This window comes from Ylistrum balloti, unplaced genomic scaffold, assembly GCF_031769215.1.
Source record: "Ylistrum balloti isolate Yb309-2 unplaced genomic scaffold, AGI_CSIRO_Ybal_v1 Utg370840, whole genome shotgun sequence".
Classification (NCBI taxonomy): Eukaryota; Metazoa; Mollusca; class Bivalvia; order Pectinida; family Pectinidae; genus Ylistrum; species Ylistrum balloti.
In genome coordinates this window covers 2,010,241-2,035,025 of record NW_026782484.1, presented here as the reverse complement: position 1 = coordinate 2,035,025, position 24,785 = coordinate 2,010,241, and the positions used below count along the sequence as shown (strand labels likewise).

Genomic DNA, 24,785 nt, shown 5'->3' with positions numbered 1-24,785 from the left:
GAGACCAATGGCTACCCTGACAACATTTATAATTACATGTCCATGTAATCATATGCAATCCAATATACATTAACAACCAACACATTTCTGTAGTTTTTCTATTTATTTTGTAATTGTAACATTGCCATATTTGATTTACATGTTAATTATTATCAGATAACATCTACACAAGTGAATTATGACTGCTCTTCCACAGGTACACCCACAAATTAATAGAAACTCTCCTCATTTTCCTCCAACATTTCTGTTAGCTATGATATATGTATAAGAGATCATATATTTGTGAAAAGAATGAAAAACAGGCAGAAACCTAGCTACACAATTTTGCAAAATGATCGACAACAGAATTTGCTATCCATTACAATACTGATATCTCGAGTATTTCAAGTCTCCCATGATAAATATTGCACCATAAGATGTACTACCCAGTTAAATCATTTCCTCTAGAAAGGTTTTATATGGGATATGATCATTTCTTCTTGGCCTGATGTAGTTAGTGTTTCAATGACATTCGATATAATGATCCATTATCATCACTGAGACTTTATCATAATTTGTATCAAAACATCCACAAATGATATGATATGGTGTCTCTGGAATACAATTTTATGTTTTCAATATTTCAATGGTAACATTTCTTGTAGGTGAAAATACAAATAATTCAAAAGGAGACAATGTTAACTAATTACCCATAAATCTAGCTTAAATATTAAGCACAACATAGTTTTATGTATTATATAATTTGTATTTCCATTTTCATATCCTCTGTAAGGACATTTGAAATGCTGGTAAAAAAAAAAGACAAGTGCAAAAAGACCTCTGAATCTGCAGTTTTACAGTATACAAATGTTCCATTCAAGATCAACCTTTCTCGCTTCAGCTTCCTGAATGCAGATAAACAAAATGCACATTAAACAATTCTTGATTTAATTTTTCAGTTCCTTGTTACTGAAGATAATTTTAGGAATTATTTCACCCATGTGACTTTATAATGGAGAATCTGGTTCCACTATATATATATATATATATATATATTTCTTTATTTTTGGATGTTGAACATAAAAGGATGGATTTTTGTCTGGCCTATATAACATGACTAGATATTTGAAATGCTTGTCAAGTGACAGCAGGTAAGGTGTAAATTTTATATTATACATGACATATAATCTACTGCTAATGCAAACACATAAGCTGAAGGTAGTAGGTTCACACAGCAGAGTTGCCAACCTCTCAGAGTGAAATATCTAGTAGCTTCCAGCTACAATCATACTTAGTTCTGGTAGAACATTTTTATGAATTAGTGACTGATGAACATTGCCACTCTCTTGACAAAGATAATTATATGTACAATGTAGATATAACTTAGGCTGGGATATGTTTTGGAACAGGCATTATATGTGCATGTTTTATTGTTGAGCATGTTCAATTTTCCAGTCACATGGTCATTAACCAATCAGAACAGTTGTTATGTTACCAGCAGGTTAACAAACAGGCTACAAACCAATAAAAAAGGCTGTTTCATCTTCAGTGTGGTAAAATCTAATTGTAAAAACTGAGCCAACATTACTTAACTGAAATATTCTTTGTAATTACGAAATTATGGTTTTATTTGTACATTCAAGCAAAGACAGTGATAACTAATGATCACAAAACAATCTACCACTCAGCTTGTACCCTGTAACAATATACATCACATGTATGTGAAGATTTCACTCATTATCAACCAACTATGTTATAAAACAGGTGCAACATAAAGAAACAACTACTACGTATCAAACTGAAGATATAATCACTATAACTGTTTTACATTTCTATAGAATTTATTAAACATGTTAATATTTTGTATTTATCAAAATAAAATGAATAATCTGACATTGCCAGCAAAATATTTATTGATTGTGTCAATTAAGTCAACAATATTGTTAAATACTGAAATTTCACTCAATTTTTTTTTCAGTAAACAATTTTATATATCGGAGTTACCTATCAAGGGATGGTTGATCTAACTTAAGTTAGTCATAAAAATGTAACTAGAGAGCCCAATATCGCATGTTTTCATATTCTTCTTCTTTTATAATGGTGTATTTCTCTCTTAAAGATACAATCCTGATTACAACTGTAAGGAATGAACAGCTGTGAATAAAGACATTGCATTAGAGGAATTTGGTGTAGAGCACTGTTTTACAGGATCAATACGGATTACTGAATGAAATTATATACATATTAGAACTCTTATGCAGTATAGTACACATATATATACATGTATTACAACTGGCCAACACAGACAATTCATTCATTCTAATTCACTTCAACAGCCATGCAGACACAAATGGTCATCTGAAGTCATTTTCACTCAATGCAATATTAATGATACAACAATTTAAATCTAACAACTTAGAACATGTTTAAACACTCTAAGATACCACAGTTTTGCAATCAAAACAGTATCATAATGAAATTATCACTGATGGAAAAAATATAACGAAGAGTGAACGATTTTCAGTTTTACCTTGGAGGCCAATATTGATACAGATAATCAGACTCTTACTTAAACCTTATTAATACTAAAATCTTAAGTGTGTTCAGTATCTAACCAAGTTGTCCTCATCAAGTATTAGTAGCCATGGAACAATGCTAGACTTTCCTTACAGATCAAGACAACACCAATCTGTTATTTCTAATCAGAAAAAAGTAGGAAAATACATGAACACTGTAAATGTATTTTGACACAATAATACATATTTTACAATGCACCAAACAGATAACAGTCAACAAGTTTTCACAATGACTGTAAACATGGTATAATGTACTTAGTATTTCAACGACACCATTCACAATAAAAACGAACATCTGATTTATAATTAAAGAAAATCTCTTAGTTATTTTCATGTAGATTTTTACATGCACTCACGAAATGCACTTGATTTTTTCATTTTAATACAAAATGCTGATAAAACTAAACCATTGATTACCAGTGCATCAAATAGGTACATCTTTATCCTGAATAAAATATTTCTGAATAAGCCATTACGTGAAATATATATATATTTCTATACCTCCTGGTTTACAGGGGTCTTATTTCAAACAATATTGGTTTTCTTTATATGGTATTATTTGGCTGGGTAAAAATGGACGATGCATACCAATTATGATTTCCATTGTATCTCGACACCATTTCTATGGTAATGCTAAAAAAATGATTTAAACCTTTTTTGTTTTCAAATGGATTTCCCTTCAACCATTTATACCCGTACAAGCTGTAAAAAATTCACTGCAATTTTTAATTAAATCAGATTTCTGATTGGTCCGCAATGGAAAAAATGACTGGATGTAAAGTATGGTCTAATTTCTCCTTCCCGAGCCTTACAAAATCAGGTAGCTCTACGAGGAGATTCATGGGTATATATTTTCAAAAAGACTTTCATCGTTGTCATCATTCAACAGATTTGAAAAATGATATGTCAAAAATCTAGTACACAGTTGCCCTTTCACCACCGAGAACCAATATCCCAACAACAATAAACTTAACTCTGTACTGACACAAAGAGAATTGCTTTGTTTTCCTGTTCTTCGAACATATGAAATTAGCACTTTTTTAATATAAATAATAATGAAAAATATAATAATGACACTACTTTCAAGTAAATCAATCTAATAACTAGTATGTTATATAGCATTTAAAGTAACTTGCCTACTCAAATGTGACTATGAGTGTTATTCAGCTTGATCCACACACATCCTACTTGAATCACTTCAAAACAGATTACATTATGACTAACATTCAGTAAATGTACAAAATTTTAAATGATTTTTAAGACCAGATGAAAAGCACTGTGTAAACACAATAGCACTATATAAAATAAATAGAGGATCTCAGGCGAGATCCTGTGTTACAAAAGATTACGGTAAGTCTGATGTAATGGGTCCTAGTCTAAGATTCTGTTTATCATTGGTCACACAAAACATGTTTAACTGATACAAATTTTACTTAGACTTGGATAAACGAAGGAAAAAACAATTGAAATTGACAGTTGAATTTAAATATTGAAGTATTCACACTTTTAATATGTTTTATAAAATGTTGAGGATTATGGTTTTCAACGTTACTGAACACCATCATTGTAAGCTTACATAAGAGATAAGATCATCCATGGTTAATGTGTGAAGAAGCTCCTTTACCATCATTCTGCAATACTTGTATACACTCCTCAAAGGATTTTCTACATCTTTATATTTAGAATTTAGATTTAGACATGATAGAAAAATGAAAAATATGACAGGTATATAATAATAATCAGTGGAATGAATTATCACACGATCAGCTGGCTTAGATAAGCTTTGAGACTACTTCTGTTGTACAAAAATAGTAACACCTGACAATTAACTGAGCTTGATAATAAAATCTTCGGCTATATTGATTCCTGGTTTTCTTACTGTCACCGTCTTTGTTTTTGAATCATATACTGTATCCAATGACACGATGGTATTTTTACCTGCAACAACAAGAATTTTCAGAGCATTAATAATGACAGATCAAATCCTTTATGTCAATGACTGACAATATTATTCCTTATCCCAATAGTTGTATATCTTGCATGTTGAAAATGTCTGACAGACTAATAGAACCTTTCATCCCTTTGGAAGCGAGATAGGGTGATTTCATCCCAAGAGGAAAGATGATTTTGGGATGAAATCCCCCCAAGTGAGCAAACAAAAGGCTTGCAACTTGGTCATCTTTTCCCAAGGGTTGAGATCCACCTGTCTCACCAACGAGGGGGTAAAAGACCATTTTTCTCTTACCCTGCTGGCCATATTATGTACAAGTAGGTGAAGATTGAATTGTTGGCATAACATAAATTAATTCATGCCATTTTCTTGACAGGGGAATCCCCCCATTTTTTGTTAAGTTTGACTTAAATCCTTGAAGAAACAAAGTCATTAGAGTGATAATATTGATTTAGGATGGGATTGGGACTGGGACTATGATAGACATTGGTTAAACTAAATTTCCCATAACATTCTGAGAACAAAAAAGACAAAAATTACTCACTGATCTTTCTGTTCTATCAGTTAATATGATGGACTCTATTACTCTAACAAATGACCTTCATTACATACATGAACTTATCATAATAAACTTTTCCAAATTACTATTGACAAATAAAGAAACTTTCGAATAAAATAACTTCAGATTACATACCTGATTTTAAAGTGGCAGCTGTTGGTTGCTTTGGATAACCAACAATGACAATTCTTTCTATCCATTCTTTGGTACTTAATGTGCCACTTGGATCGGCAGTACTGAAAAATTAGAATTATATGTGTGGAGTTTTAAAAATTAGAGATGAGGAAAAAGAACCATATGTTGATGGTTCTTTAATATCTACATTAAAGACCTTGTCTTAGGATGAGTTTGTACAATGCACAAAGATACTTATATAAAACAAATAAAATTAACCTGTAACAGAACCAGCAGAATGCACAAATCAAAAAAACCTTTGAACTACGACCTTTAACTAGGTTATACTTTTTGCAAACATATCTCTCACTCTACATCCAAATAGACGAGCTGTTGTTTGTAGAATCAATTTGAATTTCTGTATAAACGGACGAACTACTCCCAAAAATGTTTGGTTTTTCTACATAAAGTGTCCCCTTTTATCACATTTGTCATGAAGATAGTTTCAACTGTTTCTGTGAGGCTTTATTTCATACTATTAAGTACATGACTAAATATTAAAAAAAGGGCTTACCTGCTTTCAAAAACATTATCTTTAAATGTGAGTTTCTTGAGGATAAATTTACCATTCCTGTACTTGAATGAATCATATTCATCAACGTACACATCTCCATTGGCTTCACCCTAAAAGAAAAGAAACATAGCACATTACAATTATGATTTTACTTTTAACTGTCTAGCAAAAGTACTATGTGTTTTGTTTCGAATTCAAAATATATCTTTAATAATAATATCAATGTCCTATCATAAAAAACAAAATCCTACCTTGAATTTTTCACTTGACAAAAAATTAATTTACTTAGATGTTAATCAAAGCTCCTTTTAAAGGTGACTGTGTATCTATGCATATATAGAGTTATTTACATTTTTGTTGAGGCAAACAACGAATGTGAATGGATCATTGTGCATGAGTCCAGAGGATCGACGACTTCTCATTTTTCTAGGAACGATAGATCCACCTCGCTGGAATACTGGAATCTTTTCCAATGCAGCATTGATGTAAGCTGATGCCCCACCATTGTAAGTCTCTTGAGTAAGAATATCATACCATATCTACCAATAAACAAAACACAATATATTCACAAAAAATCAGTTCATCTGTAATGTAAAGCCATGACACTTACAAAACTAAACTTAAAAATTACACACGTTTTTTGAAAACTTGCTGAATGCCTTTTAATACAAAAACTTTGAAGTATACTTTTATTTCACTGACTTACTTTTTTCTTCATTCTAAGAAAAGATCAATTATCAGTATTTAACTATGATTAAAGTGAAAGTGTTCGTCCATAAAAAGAATGTCCCGAATGATTTGTTTATGGTCAGTCAGTGTATATAGTTCAGACATGATAATAAATTCCTCCCGTTTTACCTCATTTTGTCCAGGGAAATAGACGCTGGTGCCACTTCCTCCTGCCTCTGTTATAGGTTTCACTAAAAGGCTTGTTCCTGGGGGAAAACACTCATCATCAGTATTGTGTGTAATAATTATCAATTTGATACAAAAGCAATGAACTAGACATGTAGGTCTCATATCAATTATTTTCTCTCCTCACAACAGAGTCACTAACAAAGTATAATCAATTATTCAAAATGTTTTAAACGTTTTGTAAAAGTAAATTAAAAGGGTTCATAGACTACAGCCAATAATTTGGACAAAATGTTTATGCAAATCAAAATGAACAAGACATGGCTATAATTCTACAAAAGACAAAAACTACCATGATTGATTGAAAATGAAGGAAGATATGTCTTATGCTATTTTGATGACTGACACTGAAGAAGAAAGAAGACATTACCAAGATGTTGTCTAATGATACAGCTTAAACAACTGGGGGAAACACACGTGACAAATTTTGGTAAACACATCATTAAATCAATTAATTGAAATAAAAATTAATTGTTTCAGGTTGTTCAAACATCGTAATTATAGTTAGCAAAGTTTTAACTTACATACAGTATGTGTTAACTTTTGAAATGATGGAAGGGGCATAACTGTGTCAGTAACTGAGCTAAATATCTTATTTCTGTATGTAACAGAATAACAGCTGATTTACATTGTGATGTTCTGCTATCTTAAAAGGAATTCGCCATTCTGATATTCCATACATACCCAGTAAAAATTGGTCATCCATTTGGAATGTAGATTTATCTTCTGGATATTCAACCCACAGAGGCATTACTATTGGTCCACCATCACGTTCACCAAAGTAGTAGAGGGTATACCAGAAAGGCAGGAAAGTATAGCGGGTACGTATGGCATCACGAGACACTTTCATCAGCCTTTCATCTAACAGGAAAGGTTCTCTTCTCTTGGTGTCTAAGTGAGCATGGGCACGGAAAAATGGTTGGAATGCTGCAGCCTGAAAGAAGGTTGAGACACAAAGTGTTACTGGACAGTGTTAATTCAAAGAGGATGAGAAAATACAACTATATAAGCTTTCATTGACAGCACAATCAATACTGACATATTTTGATAAGAAGACAGTTGACACCAATATACATTTTGTAGATACATTTTACACACAAATATTGTCTTATATATCAAAAATCTTTTTTCACTTAAAAGTCATTCATGACATCACATTTTTTATCTTATAAAACCAACAATCAAATAATTCATAAAGCTTCAGAAGATTCCTTCACCTTCTAACTAACTGACAAACCAACAGATCATGGACAAAAAGTTATTGAATAAGCCCATAGCATTTCTACAAATCAATAAGTAAGTATTGTGTCCCATACTGTTTGAGCAAACATCATGACAATCACACAAAGCTTGTTTCAGTAGCATGGCTATTTATTTTCCTGAATGTACAAAACTGTAGACATGGAAAAGTCTAAAATTTTGTCAAATTCAGGAGAGATAGGGTTTTCAAGTGGTTTGCAGACATGGTGTACCCAACAATGATATCTATGAAATTTTTCATTACTTAAGGCAATAAAATTGTTATGATATTTTTGATTTGGTGTAAACTATCCAATCCAACAGGGTAACCTCAATATAAGCATAAAACCATAACTGGCAAGGTTCAAGATGATCAAGATTGGGACTAACATGAACCAACAAAAGAAATTTGAGAATGATGCATCAAGTAATTCTCACCAAATATAAATCAAAATCATAAAACCATAATGTGAAAATTAAAAATGATTCATCTAGTTCAATAAATATTAATTGTTGTCCAAAGATAATTGAGGTTTTCTGATCAGTCCAAAATTGAATATGCACAACTAACAATCAAGGGAACCTACAATTGAAATTTGAGAATGATCAATTAAGTACTTCTCAAGCAACATAGTTAACAAGAATTGTCTAAATACAGACTATGGGACCACCCATGTACTACAGTGTAACAGCTTAAAATCAAACAGGAATGGAGGGGGTTGGCAACTGTGGTGATGACAGTAATTAAAACAAGAAAATGTTTCCATCAGTTTACAGAGATATTGACTTTTTTCCCTCAACAGAACCGTATGTGATCAGAATTACAAAATATCATTCCCATAGCATTTCTACAAATCAATAAGTAAGTATTGTGTCCCATACTGTTTGAGCAAACATCATGACAATCACACAAAGCTTGTTTCAGTAGCATGGCTATTTATTTTCCTGAATGTACAAAACTGTAGACATGGAAAAGTCTAAAATTTTGTCAAATTCAGGAAAGATAGGGTATTCAAGTGGTTTGCAGACATGGTGTACCCAACAATGATATCTATGAAATTTTTCATTACTTAAGGCAATAAAATTGTTATGATATTTTTGATTTGGTGTAAACTATCCAATCCAACAGGGTAACCTCAATATAAGTATAAAACCATAACTAACTAGGTTCAAGATGATCAAGATTGGGACTAACATGAACCAACAAAAGAAATTTGAGAATGATGCATCACGTAATTCTCAAGAAATGAAGACAATTAAGTATGACAATCAAAATCTATAATGGCTGCATATTGACCATTTCATTTTTCCTATCATGTATGTGAAAATTAAAAATGATTCATCTAGTTCTTCTCAATAAATATTAATTGTTGTACAAAGGAAATTGAGGTTTTCTGATCAGTCCAAAATTGAATATGCACAACTAACAATCAAGGGAACCTACAATTGAAATTTGAGAATGATCAATTAAGTGCTTCTCAAGCAACATAGTTAACAAGAATTGTCTAAAAACAGACTATGGGACCACCCATGTACTACAGTGTAACAGCTTAAAATCAAACAGGAATGGAGGGGGTTGACAACTGTGGTGATGACAATAATTAAAACAAGAAAATGTCTCCATCAGTTTACAGAGATATTGACTTTTTTCCCCAACAGAACCGTATGTGATCAGAATTACAAAATATCCTTCCCATAGCATTTCTACAAATCAATAAGTAAGTATTGTGTCCCATACTGTTTGAGCAAACATCATGACAATCACATGAAGCTTGTTTCAGTAGCATGGCTATTTATTTTCCTGAATGTACAAAACTGTAGACATGGAAAAGTCTAAAATTTTGTCAAATTCAGGAGAGATAGGGTATTCAAGTGGTTTGCAGACATGGTGAGATATTGACTTTTTTTCCCAACAGAATCATGTATGTGATCAGAATTACAAAATATCATCCCCCCTCACACCCTCCCGTTTTTATCAGCAAAGAGCACCTGTATTGGTCATCTAGTTTAAACAACCATGGTAAATATTCTCATTATTAGTAATATTGCAAAAAGAAAAAAATATTGACAAAAGCCTTTACATAACATCTATTTCTTAATTCATGGTCCTAAGGATCGCTTAAAGCAAATTTGGTAAAAAAAAAAGTTCATTACTTGAAAACAGCACATTTGAGGGTCTGAATTATTGGTGAAGTATGCCACGTTTAACTAGACATTAATACTGCTTATTATAATTCACCTGGTACCATCTGGCGATGAGTTCTGGTTCAGGGTTCCTGAAGAATCCCCCAACATCAGCTCCAGAGAATGTGATGCCAACCAAGTTTAAGGAGAGAATCATGGGATTGGAGACCTTGAGGTGAGACCACTCACCCATGTTATCTCCTGTCCATATGGCTCCTAAAATATAAACAATTTGTGTTTAAAGATAATGTCCTACCATTTTTGTTTGGTCCTCTAGTTAGTTTAGTTTAGTTTAGTTTATTACCAGTGCAGGATCGTTACGATCCTCTATACCGGTCTCAGTGATACAATGATAACGTTTATAATCATTGTCATTTGAGACGTCAGATCCAGGAACTACAGAATTTCTGCTTTATAATTATGTACCAGTTCTTGATTTGCCCAGTGTTCATCTAATCTATTTTTGAAAGAGTTAACTGTTGGTGCCGATACAATATACTCCGGAAGATTGTTCCATAGTTAAAGCTGATGAAGTATAAACCTATCATTATTGCAGACTGAGCAAATCAAAAATAATCAAATATTCATATTAACATATGGTACTTTTCCCCACTTTTATTCATTTTGAGACATACTGAGACAACACCATATGTTTTGTCTCCACATCATCGCACATCTATACAGACCTGATCTCTGTGATCCAGCGAAGAAAGCTCTAGACAATACAAAAGGTCGCTGCTCATTGTTGGACCTTAGCTTGATACCTTCTCCTGTAGCATGGTGCTAATTCATAAAACAAAAATAAGAATCTTTAATTTTTCTATTCATTTACGTCATGGTTCAATACTTAACACCATTACAGAGACCTGATATCAGATCATAATGGCATCAGATATATAGCACACCTATGATATTTTTCTTTCAATGACTATCTATGGATACTTAAGTTAAAGAAATCATGCCTAAACACACTTCTATAACAGGAATGTATCAATGAATTGACAACATCACCATTACATTAACAAAGTGAGATAACTTACCACATACATCCCATAGAGATTGTGGATATCTCTGTTTTCCCAGCCTCCGAAATGCTTCACATCTTTGTGGAAGGTGATTTCTGGTCCATTGAAGACTGAGGGTTCGTTCATGTCATTCCAGATATAGAGATCTGGAGTACTTCCTTTGTATTGATCATATGCAAACTTACTTGCCCACCATTTTCTAATCTCTGGATTTAGAAAATCTGGCCAGATGGATGAACCTGCAACACAATCATTGAAAATTTCAGCAAACCATCAGATATCCACATTTATTTTGACTTATGACATGGACAGTATGAGCTCAGATTTATCAGTTTTGAGAAAAATAAATCACTGAACCTTAAAAAGTACCAAAAGACAAGTAAACATTGATCAATTCAATTTAAAATCAAACCATATAGGAGAATTATTGTACATATATAGATACTTTTTGTGATTCCTTACCTGGCCAGCACCAGCCATCATACTCTCCTCCATCCTTGTTCTTCACTGAGAGTTCATGGTTTTTACAATCTGCATACACACCAAAGTTATCGTCCTTCTTTAGATGTGGGTCTACAATGGTGACCATTTTCCTGCCACGGGCAGCTACATTGTTGATCATGTCCTCAGGGTGGGAGAACTTGTCCTTATCCCAAGTGAAATATCTGAAGAAACAAATTTGCTGACTTGATTGATTCTGGCTTGTCACAATTCTCATAAAATCCCTTAACATTATAAATTGATTTGATAATTATTAATAGTACTGTAAATTCATGTATTTTTGTGGAGGAATTATTTCTGTTTTATTCGTAAATACTCTAAATCCACATATTTATATGTACTCAAAATGATAAACAGATAAACATAAACAAGGATTGAATGCTAATGAATTTTGTGAGCACAAAATCATATGTCAACTAAATGTATATTTTTGAAAAACCACAAAATTTGAGAAAAATATATGATTTTATAGTATTTTTTCTCATTGCAAGACAAAATCCATGACTGATTAGTAGTCAGCCATCCAAGAATCTTGCAATTCTCACACATCATGGAGTGCTTAGAATCACACACAAACCTGGAAACATTGCGGGATAGAAAAGCTAGATAGGACAGAAGTATTATCTGTAGGCATCATTACCATCAGGTTTTCTACAAACTGTGAAAAGCAGTTTCTATCTGACAAGTCTTACCTTTTACCATCAGTGTGTTCAATATCCAGCCATATAACATCATAAGGAAACTGAAACTTGTCCATGTTAGCATCAACGCTGAAAAATTATTAACAAGAAAATATTGAGGCTTTGGTATTCATTCAGATATTATAGGGAACATAACCATTTTGTAATACAGTGTATGTGTTTACTTTGAAGAGCATGGCCAATAAAACACAAAATTAGGTTATCTTTATTTACATTGATTCACACATACTTGGTTACCTATTATAAAACCTTGAACTTTTTAACTGCAATATTCTAATACTTTTTAAAACATGGACAAGATAATGAGATACTGAGATTGCACATTAATTAATTCTTCAAAAGTGTAATAATTCATAATAATTAAAATGGATGATTTCTTACTTTTTAACATCATCCTGGTCATTGTAGTTCCATCTGCACTGATGGTAGGCAATGGCAAACAACTGTCAACAGATCATGTTAGTCAACAATGTATACAGGATTACTGACAATGCATTAAATAGAGTAGAGGACAATGATGTCCTAGGCCATTGGATGGGAGTGAATTAAGAACTTTTATCTTGTTTCTTTTCAAACTTTGTTAAACGATTAATATCATAAATAAACCTCAATTAGCATGCATGGTAACTATTTCAATAATCTTCCATTCCAGCAATTTTTCAAAGAAATATTCTGAAAACTACACAATAATTTGTTATGCAGCACAAATTGCAAATGTATAAATGTAAACTATGTGACCTGTGTTTGAAATATACAAAAGGATAAGAAAATTAGAGAGGTTCCTTTAGAATGCATCTTCCAACACTTTAGTACTTCTTACTAACTGTTAAATAGCAGCCATGTTGATTTAACACATGTTTATGATATTTTGATTACACAAACTAAAATCCTGAGCTATGTGACAGCACAAGGATTTATTTCATGAGTGATTAGCTTTACAACCAAACTTAATCCATACTAAAATCTTCCAAGCAAAATCAAATAGAATCGAAATTGTTAAACACATACATTAAACCTCCAATAATATTAAGCAAATCTTATAAATCTTTGAAAAAATATTAGGTGTGGTAAGCTTTGAAATGGACAGAGCTGATATATATCTCATTAAGAGGTCTAAAGGAAAAATTTTAAGCTTACTGGAGGCAGAGGAGTGGTTCCTGTGAGTGTGGCGTACTGTTTGAAGACCTGTTTAGGTGAGGGCCCCATCATGATGAACAGATCGATAATTCCACTCTCAGAGAACCAGTGAGTATCAGTCTGAGGAATGTCAGAACTTCCCTTCACGAGATCAGCTACCTTAGACAAAAACGTCTGAAATAAAAGAACATTTTAACACAGTAAAGATCCTGGCTAAATAATCAAATATAAATATATAATATGCTTCCCAAGTTTCTGATTTGTAAAGACGACACAATAACAATCAAAGAAGCCTTAATAAAAACTCTATACAGATCTTACTAAACAAAGAGAGTATTTAAGAGTGTAAAAATTTATCAAAGCAATGCGCTAGTAGTAACAAAGACAACTATAAACATAACTCTATTGCTGTAATAATGTTACCTTGTCTGCTACATTAGAGCGGATGTCAATCCAAGTCTCCGCAGCATTGTTCCAGTATATCCCAACTGTTCTCTTCTCACTATACAAATATAAACCATTCTCAGTAACATTTTCTGACAATATTGATGCATTTTAAAGCTCAAAACTGAACTAACCACAACCCTAAATTATACATAAATACCTCGATACCATGATATTCAAGATATAAATTCATCATGATCATGACCTTTATTCTCCATTCTGACCTTTAATGTCTGTTACTTCAGTAAACCCTTTTGAAACAGGGCATGGTTGAGTCTTTATATATTACTTTCATGCATTTCATCAGTCATGGATAATACCTCTAAACGAAACCTTGAGTTTTAAAGTGGTTCCACAGATGTCTTAGATACTGTCCTAAAATCTAACTGTACTTACTTGTGTGCAATCATAAACGGAACAGAACCATACAAGGCCATTGGGTTGTATAACTCATACTCAAACACATCCAAGTTAAAGAGGCGGTAGGGTTCTGTGTCTCTGTTGATGGAAAGAAATAGAATGGTAATTCAGGTACTAGAAAAGAAAAGTAGAAGAAATAACGCTACTGGAAACACTGCAAAATATTTTTTATGTTCAACAAAATGGTCCACATATTTACTGAACCTTATGTGACAGTAATAGAAATTGAGCTTGAATGTATTGGTATGAACAGTGTGGAATATGATGTTCAAAAAAGCATGGCATTTCAAGTTTGATGCAAAATTTTCTTAATTAGATAAAGCTTCAGAAGGTCAGAGCTTAAACTTAGATTTTAGAAATATCATAAGTAATAAGAAATGCCATCAAATTTTATTGATACACAAAAATTTGTGGAAAAGTCAAATGTTGTCAGATTAGCACTTAGTCTTGACCTCCAAGTTGTATTGAAAGACTTCTGAAATTATTATGCAAGTTTAGGGAAATTTGCTGGAAACTTTTCTATAATCATATAAGTTGTGATCTTAATCTTGACCACTTAACAATGACCTTCAGAAACACAGAAAGATGAAGGAAAAATTTTCTTTATCCTTGAAATTGTCATATTTACAAAGAAACCATCTTCCAATCACCATACAAAGATCCTATAGCTTTAATGTGACTATAAATGACAACTGAAAACTTTGACCTTTAAATGTCTCACAATCAATATCATTTGCAAAGTTTAGTTCTAAACATGATAATTATTAGTGTGTTTTAACTGAATTACATTTAACAAAGAACTAAACTATGTTATACAGAATGGACAAAGTAAAAATTATCTGTGAAGTTCTTGGTATACAAAACACTTACTTTGTTGATTTCAATGCAAGTGATTCTGCATGCTCTGGTATACCATACACATGTTCAAAGCCTGGAAATCCAATGTCCATTCCCACTGATGCTGGACCTATTCAAACAAGCAATATGTTAACATATATGTCATATATAGTCATAATCATATCTATGGTGAAGATAAATATCTCATCTTCATATACATTTTCAAGATATCAAACAAAATACCAATGAGAGAAAAAAAACCCTTGTTACATCAAACAGATATTAAGTAAATTGGAGTGTATACCTAATCACATCCAAGTATTCAGATCAGTACATATCGTGTTAAAGGTTAGAAATATTGATGGTAAACAAGATTCAATTTGTACATTTTTTCCCTTGGAGGTGGGGGGGCTGGGGGTGTTGGTTGGTTGGAATAACATCTCATTCTGTTGTAACTACAGTCAATAATTTTCAAGTGTAAATAACAAGTGTTATACCATGGGGTTTGCTGTCAGCAAATCCCTTAAAAGATTCCTCCCACAGATCAGGTTCTTCAGGTGGCTGATCTTGTGATTCAGCTGCAACTTCTTCCTCCTTCTTTTCTTCTTCTGCATTATCTCCATCCTTGACATTGGAAACAAAAGCATTTGTTGTTATTTCATACTTTATACTTATTGATATAGTCCAACTGAAGTCATGTGACCATTATTATGTGACAAAAATTGAGAGGAATTGTCAAGTAGAGATTTGACGTGGACTTGATATTGTACCAGATAAATCTAAATAATTAAACAGTACATAGTGTTTGACTGGGAGGTAGCAATGGAGTGCATGTTTAACCTCGATATGCTGACAATGTATATGTATTGACAATACAAGTGTACTCTCTACAGAAAGAATATATCACTACAACACATATGTATCTACATGTATCTAATGACCAATTCAACTACTCCCCTCAAAAATAAATCTTCTCTCTTTCCCTGCAACTCTCTAGAAATCTAACATGCCTGGATTAAACATGACAGATTGTGAACTGTTGGGCCAGACTGCAAGATGTGCAGGTAAACTGATATGAAATCATGCAAATAGGCCATTAAGACTGACAACAATCTACATGGTGGTCAGTAAACTATCTGCACCCAACTCAATTTCAATGAGACAGTGATATCATAGTAATCACATTTACAACTGTTGTTGAAATCAATGACTTGGAATGCTGAGAAATAAATGTGTTTATTTCAGTGTTGCTTGTTTCATTTTTTCTCTAAATATTATACAGTCTCGGTACCTGACCACATACAATGTTGAATCATGTAATTTTTAATGTTTTAATTGACATGAAATCAAGTCCCAATAAAAAGACATTTAATAATCTGATAACTTTAATTAAAATCTGCTTTGTTTTAATGAAAGAGAAAAACAGAACACACAACAAATCTGAAAAGTGAAATGGTTATAGAACTTAGTGTAATCTTCCCTGTGATTGGATGGAATCTTGTGTTGTGTTTAAGAAAGTATAAATCATCAGTGACTCTTCTCTATTATAGATTATTTGAAAAAAGAAATCAGACCCTGACCAACATGGAAAGCATCCAAATTATGTTTTCCTACGCTTCTTCTGTCTTAAAATGAGACCTATAAATCTACTTGGGATTCTGACCACATGTGACCTAACAAAAGAAAGTCCAGGACTCACTGGTCCAAAAGCTTATTGAAAGTTACTATCAGCATATAAGCATGAGTCAGATTACTTAAAAAATAAGAAATGAATGAGCATGAAAATAGCCATACCTTGTTTTCTTCTCCATCAGGATTTTCTTGGGTGTCGGGCTCAGCAGGTTTTGGTTCTCTGAAAGGTTCGGAAAACCATGAATATATCCCAGTACCAACTCTATGAAACCATCCCCTAAAATAGTAGAAAAGGCCTTGTTGCCCTTTGTAATGGTTAAGTATACCAACGTGCAATGTAAGTGATACCACATCAAACAAGAAGCAAATGGAAAAGAGAGTGAGATGTATCCACACAGTTTAGTTAACCATCACTACATAGACAATACACATTCACAGACTTTAGACCATTGTGTAGCATCACATACACACAGCAACATACAGTACATGGGGAGTGAAACAGGCCTGTAAACGTTAAGAGACAGATTATGTTAATACTTGGCATCATCACATTAACTGTGGCTGTTTGATGGTAGGAGAAGATAAAGAGGATACATAGTATAAATTGCAACAAAGGATTAAAAAGAATCAACAAAGTAAACGTCCCAAAAAATTAAAACTAAATGCAATGTGACATTTTAAAACAAGTTTCCTTCTTTGAAGAAAATAAACTTGGTTCTAATGGATTGAAACAATAAAATTCATGAGGTCCACATGACTTAAATTGTCCATCTTCATATTTATGAAATGATAAATATTCTCATTAAGGTATACATACATACTATTATTTGTTTCCTGTTTACTTAAACATTGGCCATCACTACCAAAATGTATGATACTCTTTTCACATATATATAGCATGAGAGTATTTGTCTCTTTATGCCTAGTGAAATGTGGTTTTCAACATTATCCATGAGAAAGGAACTATTTATGTAGTGGTCATTGTGGCTGTAACTGAACAAATCAGAAATCCTAGTGCCTATTATTAATAAGAAGGAACAGATTAGGGATCTAAGTTATTTTGAAGATATAAAGTATAGACAACTTTAATCTTAAACAATAAATCATATGCATGTTAGAGTCAATGACATGAGAAAAATTGTATAATATGCTTAGAATGGCATTTAAATGTAATAGCTCTTGGCTATTATAGCACATATTAAATATTGTTAGTTTTCACAAATTCATCTCTGACATTAGAAAGAACAATATTGAATAAAGTATTTACAAAGTCTTAAATTAATAACTTATTAAGGTTGTTTGACCTTACCTTACTGGTAGGTCACGAACATAGAAAACTATTGCAATTGGTAGTTAGATTTGAACTTCAGGACTTCCTATAAAACTGTAACATTATGACTTGTATTTTCCCAGATATCGTGACTTGAAGATTTTAAGATATCTGATCTTTATGGCTCTATAGATTTAGGCAATTTGTGATCATGCAAATAGCATTCTATTGCAGGTACTTCCTGGCCAGATATTGGCATCCAAAAATTTTTCAATTTTGTGAAAGACATTGTTTTTAAAAATAGACAGACATATCTTTAATCAGTTTTACCAGAAATGTCACAAAGCTAAAACATTTTCATAATTCATAGTTTTCTAAACAATACAACAGGACATTTACTTTACTTGAAGCACCAAGACATCCACTGATTTGCAAACATCTACTTACGGCTTTGTGCGGAGATGTTCAAATTTGAGCAATCCTTGCGCATTGACACCTACAACATGGTCTCCCTCTGTGAAGAAGTCCACACGGAATGGCTTTGCTGTAAGTACTATCTTGTTATTTTCAAGACCAAATGTCACACTCTGGTCATTTTTGTCGATAATTTTTACCCTGTTATGAAAAAAAAACTTTTAATTCAGTATTTAAGGCATATTATCTACATTATGTAGTACAGAGGGTATCACACTTAGTAATTTTCAAACTTCATGTTTCATACATGTTGCATGTAGTTACTTTCAATCAAATGCAAATTTCAAAATGTCAGGAAACCTTTATTTTTTTTTTATTTCACTGAAAAAAATACCAACCACATGTACATGTATGCACACAGGTTTTTTGTATTTAGCTTTCTAACATTAGAATTGTTAAAGGCAACATGAATTAATTCTTAAACTAAAATAATTAATGAAGATTGGTGAATAGAATACAAGGTAAAGAGTTTGTAACTTATATGGCCTACTGACACTCAATAACATTTAGGGCTATCACATGGTACATACGTAAAAATGGTCTGCTACCAAATAATGCTCACTCAGTAAAGAAAGTATAGAGACAAGAACAGGTAAGGTTATGTGGACCACTATAGGAGTATCTATCATCAAACAATGGTCTTATTAGGATCACTCTGATATGAATACTAGTATATAACTTAAAATGCTCAAATAAAATTATAAAATATTTAAGTAGAAAATTATCCAAGGTAAAGGTGCTGTGCTTTTTGGGGCTCAGATATGATTTTCCTATGAGATACACTCAAATTTAGAATACCTACCACATCTATTAGTAATGGAGACTCATTAAAGTTTTGGAAACAGTGACACTGTGTCCTTGACTACCTTGAAAAAATCCTATAGAAATTACTGATTGATATTTATGTGTACTTACCCTTGTTGCTTGGGTTCACCAACCAAAACGTCACCAATTGGAATCTCAAATCGTGGTTTAATAGGATTTAATTCATTTATTTTCAATCTTGCAGTGTTTTCTTGTAAGCCATAAAGCTCTAGCAGTAGTCTTACATTGTTCTTAGTATTTAATATTTGAACTTGCACATTTGTTGATTGTATTTTGAGTGAGTCCATGAGAACAACATAGGGACTTTCTCCTGGTGGAACTGCCCTGTGACGTCTGAAAATATAAAGAAATTTTCACATGTAATAGGCAAGCATTCATCAAACATGTTATTTACTCAAGTCTAGAACAACAGATCACCTACACATAAGCGCTATCACAAACTGAATCCTTGATCTCTGATCTGATTCCTGTTGCTGCATGTTACCAAGCGCATGACTGTTTTTAAATTCATGTAATAAAATGCCAATTAGGATGACATCAGCAAACTAGTTAATTCATGTTTGTGCCAGTCTGAAATGTTGACTGCATGTTGCATTGTTTCAATTCACTACAGTCAAAAAGTTATGAAGGAAAAATGATTGAACACATACTGATAAATAGAGCATTATAATTTTTCCTTCTGTGAAAATATGGCAATCCAGTAATCACTGTCAGTGAAACCTTGCCCTAAATTTCTTTACATATTTCTCCTCTTGTTTCAATACTTTCTTATATATCTTTGGAATATATTAAGCCCTTCAATGTAACATACTATTACAAGTATTAGTCCTGTACTTGTAGATATAAGAACCATCAAGTGATATTTTTCCTTATTTAAGCATATAAGTTATTTGTATACAAATACTTACTTAAGATAAAAAAAAAGAAAGATGTAAAAAGATAAATCAATTACTTACTTGCAAAACCCACTTTGATCACATGTCTTAAAATTGTCTCGGCTGACAGCAAAAATATCAGATATCAGCAAACAACAGCAAAATAAGTGTAAAGTCGTGGCCATCCTGAAAACAATTATTTATCATGTAATAAACGCTATTGATCTGAAGGGGAAAGGAAATTCAACATATATTTATTTCTTCACCTCTCCATATGAACTAATATATGATAGTCTAAAAATGTTTGAAAAATTTTTTTTGATCAGTCACATTCACACTTTAATTCATGGGGTAAAGATTGAGAGTCACAAAAAAATGTTGTATAAGTTTTAATAGTTTTTTCACCAGTGCCTAATCTTTACTATTATGCCATAAATTTACATAGCAAATCTTGAACAGGTGAACTTTAATAAGAAAAAACTCAATTTTAGTGCCTCCTCTTCAATGGCAAAAATATGACACAGTTAAAATCAAATATTTTGGGTTTGGCATCAAGTGATGAAATAAACCTCTTATATGAACCAAAGACTGTAGTTGAAATTCTGGTCCAAGAAAAAATAATTTTGAACTTCTTTGGGTCAGCTCAGCATGCTTATATTGCTCATGAACTATGTATATACGTAAATCACACATCAAAATCATTTTCCCCATGCACACCAAAAACAATCATCAGCAAAAGGGATAATATAACTTTAATGCTCCCAAATAATTTTCTGTTGTCATTTACATCTTATCTGTGAACCAGTTTCTACCACTATTATCTTTCTTTGGATTGGCTGATGAAGGTTGTGATCCAGTTTATTTCCTAATCTTACCTATGTTTCAGTATATTGCAACATAGACAAAATCAAATGTTATTTGACATGTTATCAAAAGTAAGTTTCATCTGCTGTGCTTCAGGCTACTAGCAGTAAGGTAGAATGTTAACTATGGCATTTGCTTCATGTGAGCATTTATATGATAAGTGAATAAATTAGTCAATTACAGGTCATATTGGTTTATGAGAAAACAAAATGATGGGGTGTGGTATATCATGGTGGGAAATCAAATAAGCAGGGGGTTAACCCTTAGCATATCAATTTCTTTCAGCCAATATCATAACCCATTGTCAAAAAGAAAACCGATATTATCTTTAAAAAAAACCCTGTCATTTGTATCTGATTATGTAAAACTAATCTAAGTCAAAGATTTATAAAAAAAAAAGTTACTGACACATTACTGAAACCTGAGAATTTTGGTTTGTAGCCCTAGATTCCTTGTTTATGGATCAAATTTTCACTGGAGGTGTCCACTCAATCCATGACAGATAAATATAATGAGGCATGCTAACCTGAGATTTCAAAGCTCATGACGTGCTTATCAATTTTTTTTAATATTGCATCACCTGTCAGTCAAAAAGATGAGGGCAGTGTATGTAATCATTCTTACAATAAGTCAACAATGCATCATACAATGCAGTAGTGCATGGTTACTAATATTAATCATACTGTGACCAGAGACGTAAAAACAATGCAAAAATAACTTATTTGCTTCAAATTGCTTGTCAACTGGCCAAATATAGAGTCTTATATAACTGTTAATTCGCCAGCGAGAATAATGAATAATTAATATTAAGCTACTCAATATGTAAAATGACATGAACACTTTACACTTTTAATCGGGCCTGGTGATAAACGTTTGGACACACACATTCTGTAATGTATGTTTATTTTATAGAATGAATATCATCTCTGTAGGCCACCACCAGGTTTGTCGAGACCGTTTGGCCCCTATCGGCCGACCGCCCGGTAAATCAGCTGTAAATAGTCGATCCCGAACAATAAAGTTAGACTTGGCTTTTGAATGTAAGAATGTGTAAATATTACACTTCAAACTTCTATTCCAAACGAAATATATGTGGTTTTATTGTAGATATCGTCTTTTACGAAAAATTATTTTTCACCAAATCAGCCAACCAAATGCTACCACGACACAAAAACCTGACAGAAGAGTTCCGATTGATCTGTTACGACAAAGCCGGTCAAGTGCCACGATATTTATAGACGTAACAATAGAAATACACTTCTTCTTATATGTGCATTCCTATAAATAAATCCAAAACAATGCCATAGTAATTGAAGGGAAAATGTATTTCTTATATGTATATCTAAAACAATCTAAATTTTTAAGAAACTTACCACGACGAAGTTTGCGTGGTCCTCGCCATCTTTGGTAAATGTAGCGTTAGTTTCGAACTAAATTATATCGTGTTGCTGCAAAATATTACTTTGTGTCCTATTCGGAGAGGACTGTCTAATTTAAAAATGATATGTATGCGAAACAATAAGATATTTCCAATAAAAGCCAAACTCTATTAAAATACGCAAATAAAAAACCTACCAGCTTTTGAAAAATATCAAATTGTTCAATGGTAGCAGTAAACAGTTAATTTGCATTTTTCCTGAAATTATTTGTCATGTTTGAGATATACAGGTATAGCAGATTGGTTATGGAAAATACATCATTACATGTATATATATTTATAAACTATATAACAATTACATTAACAGTAGAGAGATGAAATTTGTGTAAAAAAAAAAATTCCTCTGATTTCTGACATTTGATTGTCATGGTTACCTACTGAAAAAATGCTAAAAATGCAAAAATACTGCTAATTCCAACCCAACACTACAACTTTCTAGGAGAAATTTAATTCTAAACACCTATCTTACAATCAACAACACTGTCGTGGTAACAAAGTACTTACATTTCAGCAAATTCCAACTCGGAAATTCTTCATAACATGACCACATGTGAACACTATGAAAATTTCACTTCCTGTAAAGCTAGTTTTTGGTGCGTAGACACAGATTCGAGACTGCCCAAATAGTAATCTCCAACACAAAGCTAAAATATTATCCTGAAAAAAATGAAACCCCACATTGTCCACTTTAACATGACAGGACCAATTTTAGCAAGGATTTTTTTTCATTTTTAATTAAAACCTTTATAATGGGGTAATCTAATGAGAAACTGTGTACTGCTACCAATGCAGAGTTCTGGGTTCGACTTAGCGTGGGAACAGTAGTCTATCATATGTTGTGGCTTTTATCGTTATTATTATAGTTTTTGATCGATCAATATTATTTTTAAATGAATTGTGTATACAAGTCAAGAGGTAACAAGGAATTTATAACGATAAAAATATAATAATGAAAGTCGTCTGGGCATCGGTCCTGACCTGGACCGCTATGCATTTCGGAGCGACTATTTGTCGCGATTTATTACGTGAACAATTGACTCGAATGACTTCAAACCCAGTGTTTTTGGGGTTCGGTAACATGGAATGTTTGTGCAAAGAGGGAAAACTGTGATAAAACCCATTAACTATAAAATATTACAAGTATTTATTTTTTAACTAACCGTCCCCAATTGAAGTTTGTATACCATGTTTTTATCGATAAATAGGTTATATCTTTGTGCCCTAGAATTTGTTTTAATTTGTTGCAAAACACCTTATTTGCATGTCTTAATGCATATTTACCTTGTTGGTTTTCCATGGCTTTATTTTGTTTTTCTATATTGTCTATTGCTTCTGTTTGCTTTACGCTTTACATCATGTTTTATGTCGAATATGAGCTCTTCTGAGTTTATTTTAATTACATGTTTATCATGGTCGACTTTAAATAAATATTTTGTATCTGTATCCTCTAAGATTTTACAAAATAACCCATCAACTTATCCTTGAATTGGCGATAAATAATCAACCACGATTCCTTGCATTTTTCTTTATGGAAATCCAAACATGCACATCTAATATTAGAAAACATCTATTCAAAATTATCTTTTTTGATGACTCTTGCCTTATTTGAATTAATCAATGAATTATGTATCAATTTATACATACATTACAAGTAAAATATTTGAATGGGGTGTGCCATGAAAAATAACAATAACTAAAAACGATGACTCATACCAAAAGATAAAAGCTTGAAGGTGCATGGTTTTATGAAATTAGTTTCATTTTCATTTCTCTTAAAAAATAACGACATCTGTCTTATATTGGTTTTACTAGTAACGTATCGGTTTTTTCTTTTGGATACTTTCATTCCTTCCAATATTGGTAATGTACAATGTTTTCTTTTTGCAGGCAAAACGCCATCGGGTGAATGGTTATGATATCTTTCGTAGTATGAAAATCAGAAGAGAATCTACTGGCAAAATCACAAAGAAAAGAAATGTTTTGGGATGTAATTCGCCTCCTAGGCTTAAAAAAATTAGGCCCTTAGCATCACTAATGATTCCTAGAAGGACGAAATAGCTGTGTGATTTAGCATCACTAACGAGTCCTAGAAGGACGAAACAGCTGTATGATTTACTATCACTAACAAGTCCTAATGAAACGAAACAGCTGTATGATTTAGCATCACTAACGAGTCCTAAAAGGACGAAACAGCTGTATGATTTAGTATCACTAACTAGTCCTAATGGAACGAAACATCTGTATGATTTAG

At 32.3% G+C, this 24,785-nt stretch overlaps 1 protein-coding gene across 1 annotated transcript; it reads right to left on the bottom strand.

The window, feature by feature from the left end:
• Window positions 1–97: 97 nt before the first annotated feature.
• LOC132558922 (neutral alpha-glucosidase AB-like) lies at window positions 98–22,498 on the bottom strand. The gene is made up of 22 exons (XM_060223538.1): window positions 22,470–22,498; window positions 20,314–20,418; window positions 19,448–19,690; window positions 18,506–18,673; window positions 16,951–17,008; window positions 15,654–15,780; window positions 15,190–15,286; window positions 14,296–14,397; window positions 13,879–13,957; window positions 13,456–13,629; window positions 12,700–12,761; window positions 12,310–12,387; window positions 11,579–11,781; window positions 11,132–11,355; window positions 10,778–10,874; window positions 10,147–10,307; window positions 7,353–7,602; window positions 6,612–6,688; window positions 6,104–6,292; window positions 5,754–5,863; window positions 5,201–5,301; window positions 98–4,493 (listed from the first exon to the last, which is right to left on the bottom strand). Exons 1-22 carry the CDS (start codon window positions 22,496–22,498, stop codon window positions 4,381–4,383), a joined length of 2,847 nt encoding a protein of 948 aa, XP_060079521.1. The 3' UTR covers window positions 98–4,380.
• Between the last annotated feature and the right edge of the window lie 2,287 nt (window positions 22,499–24,785).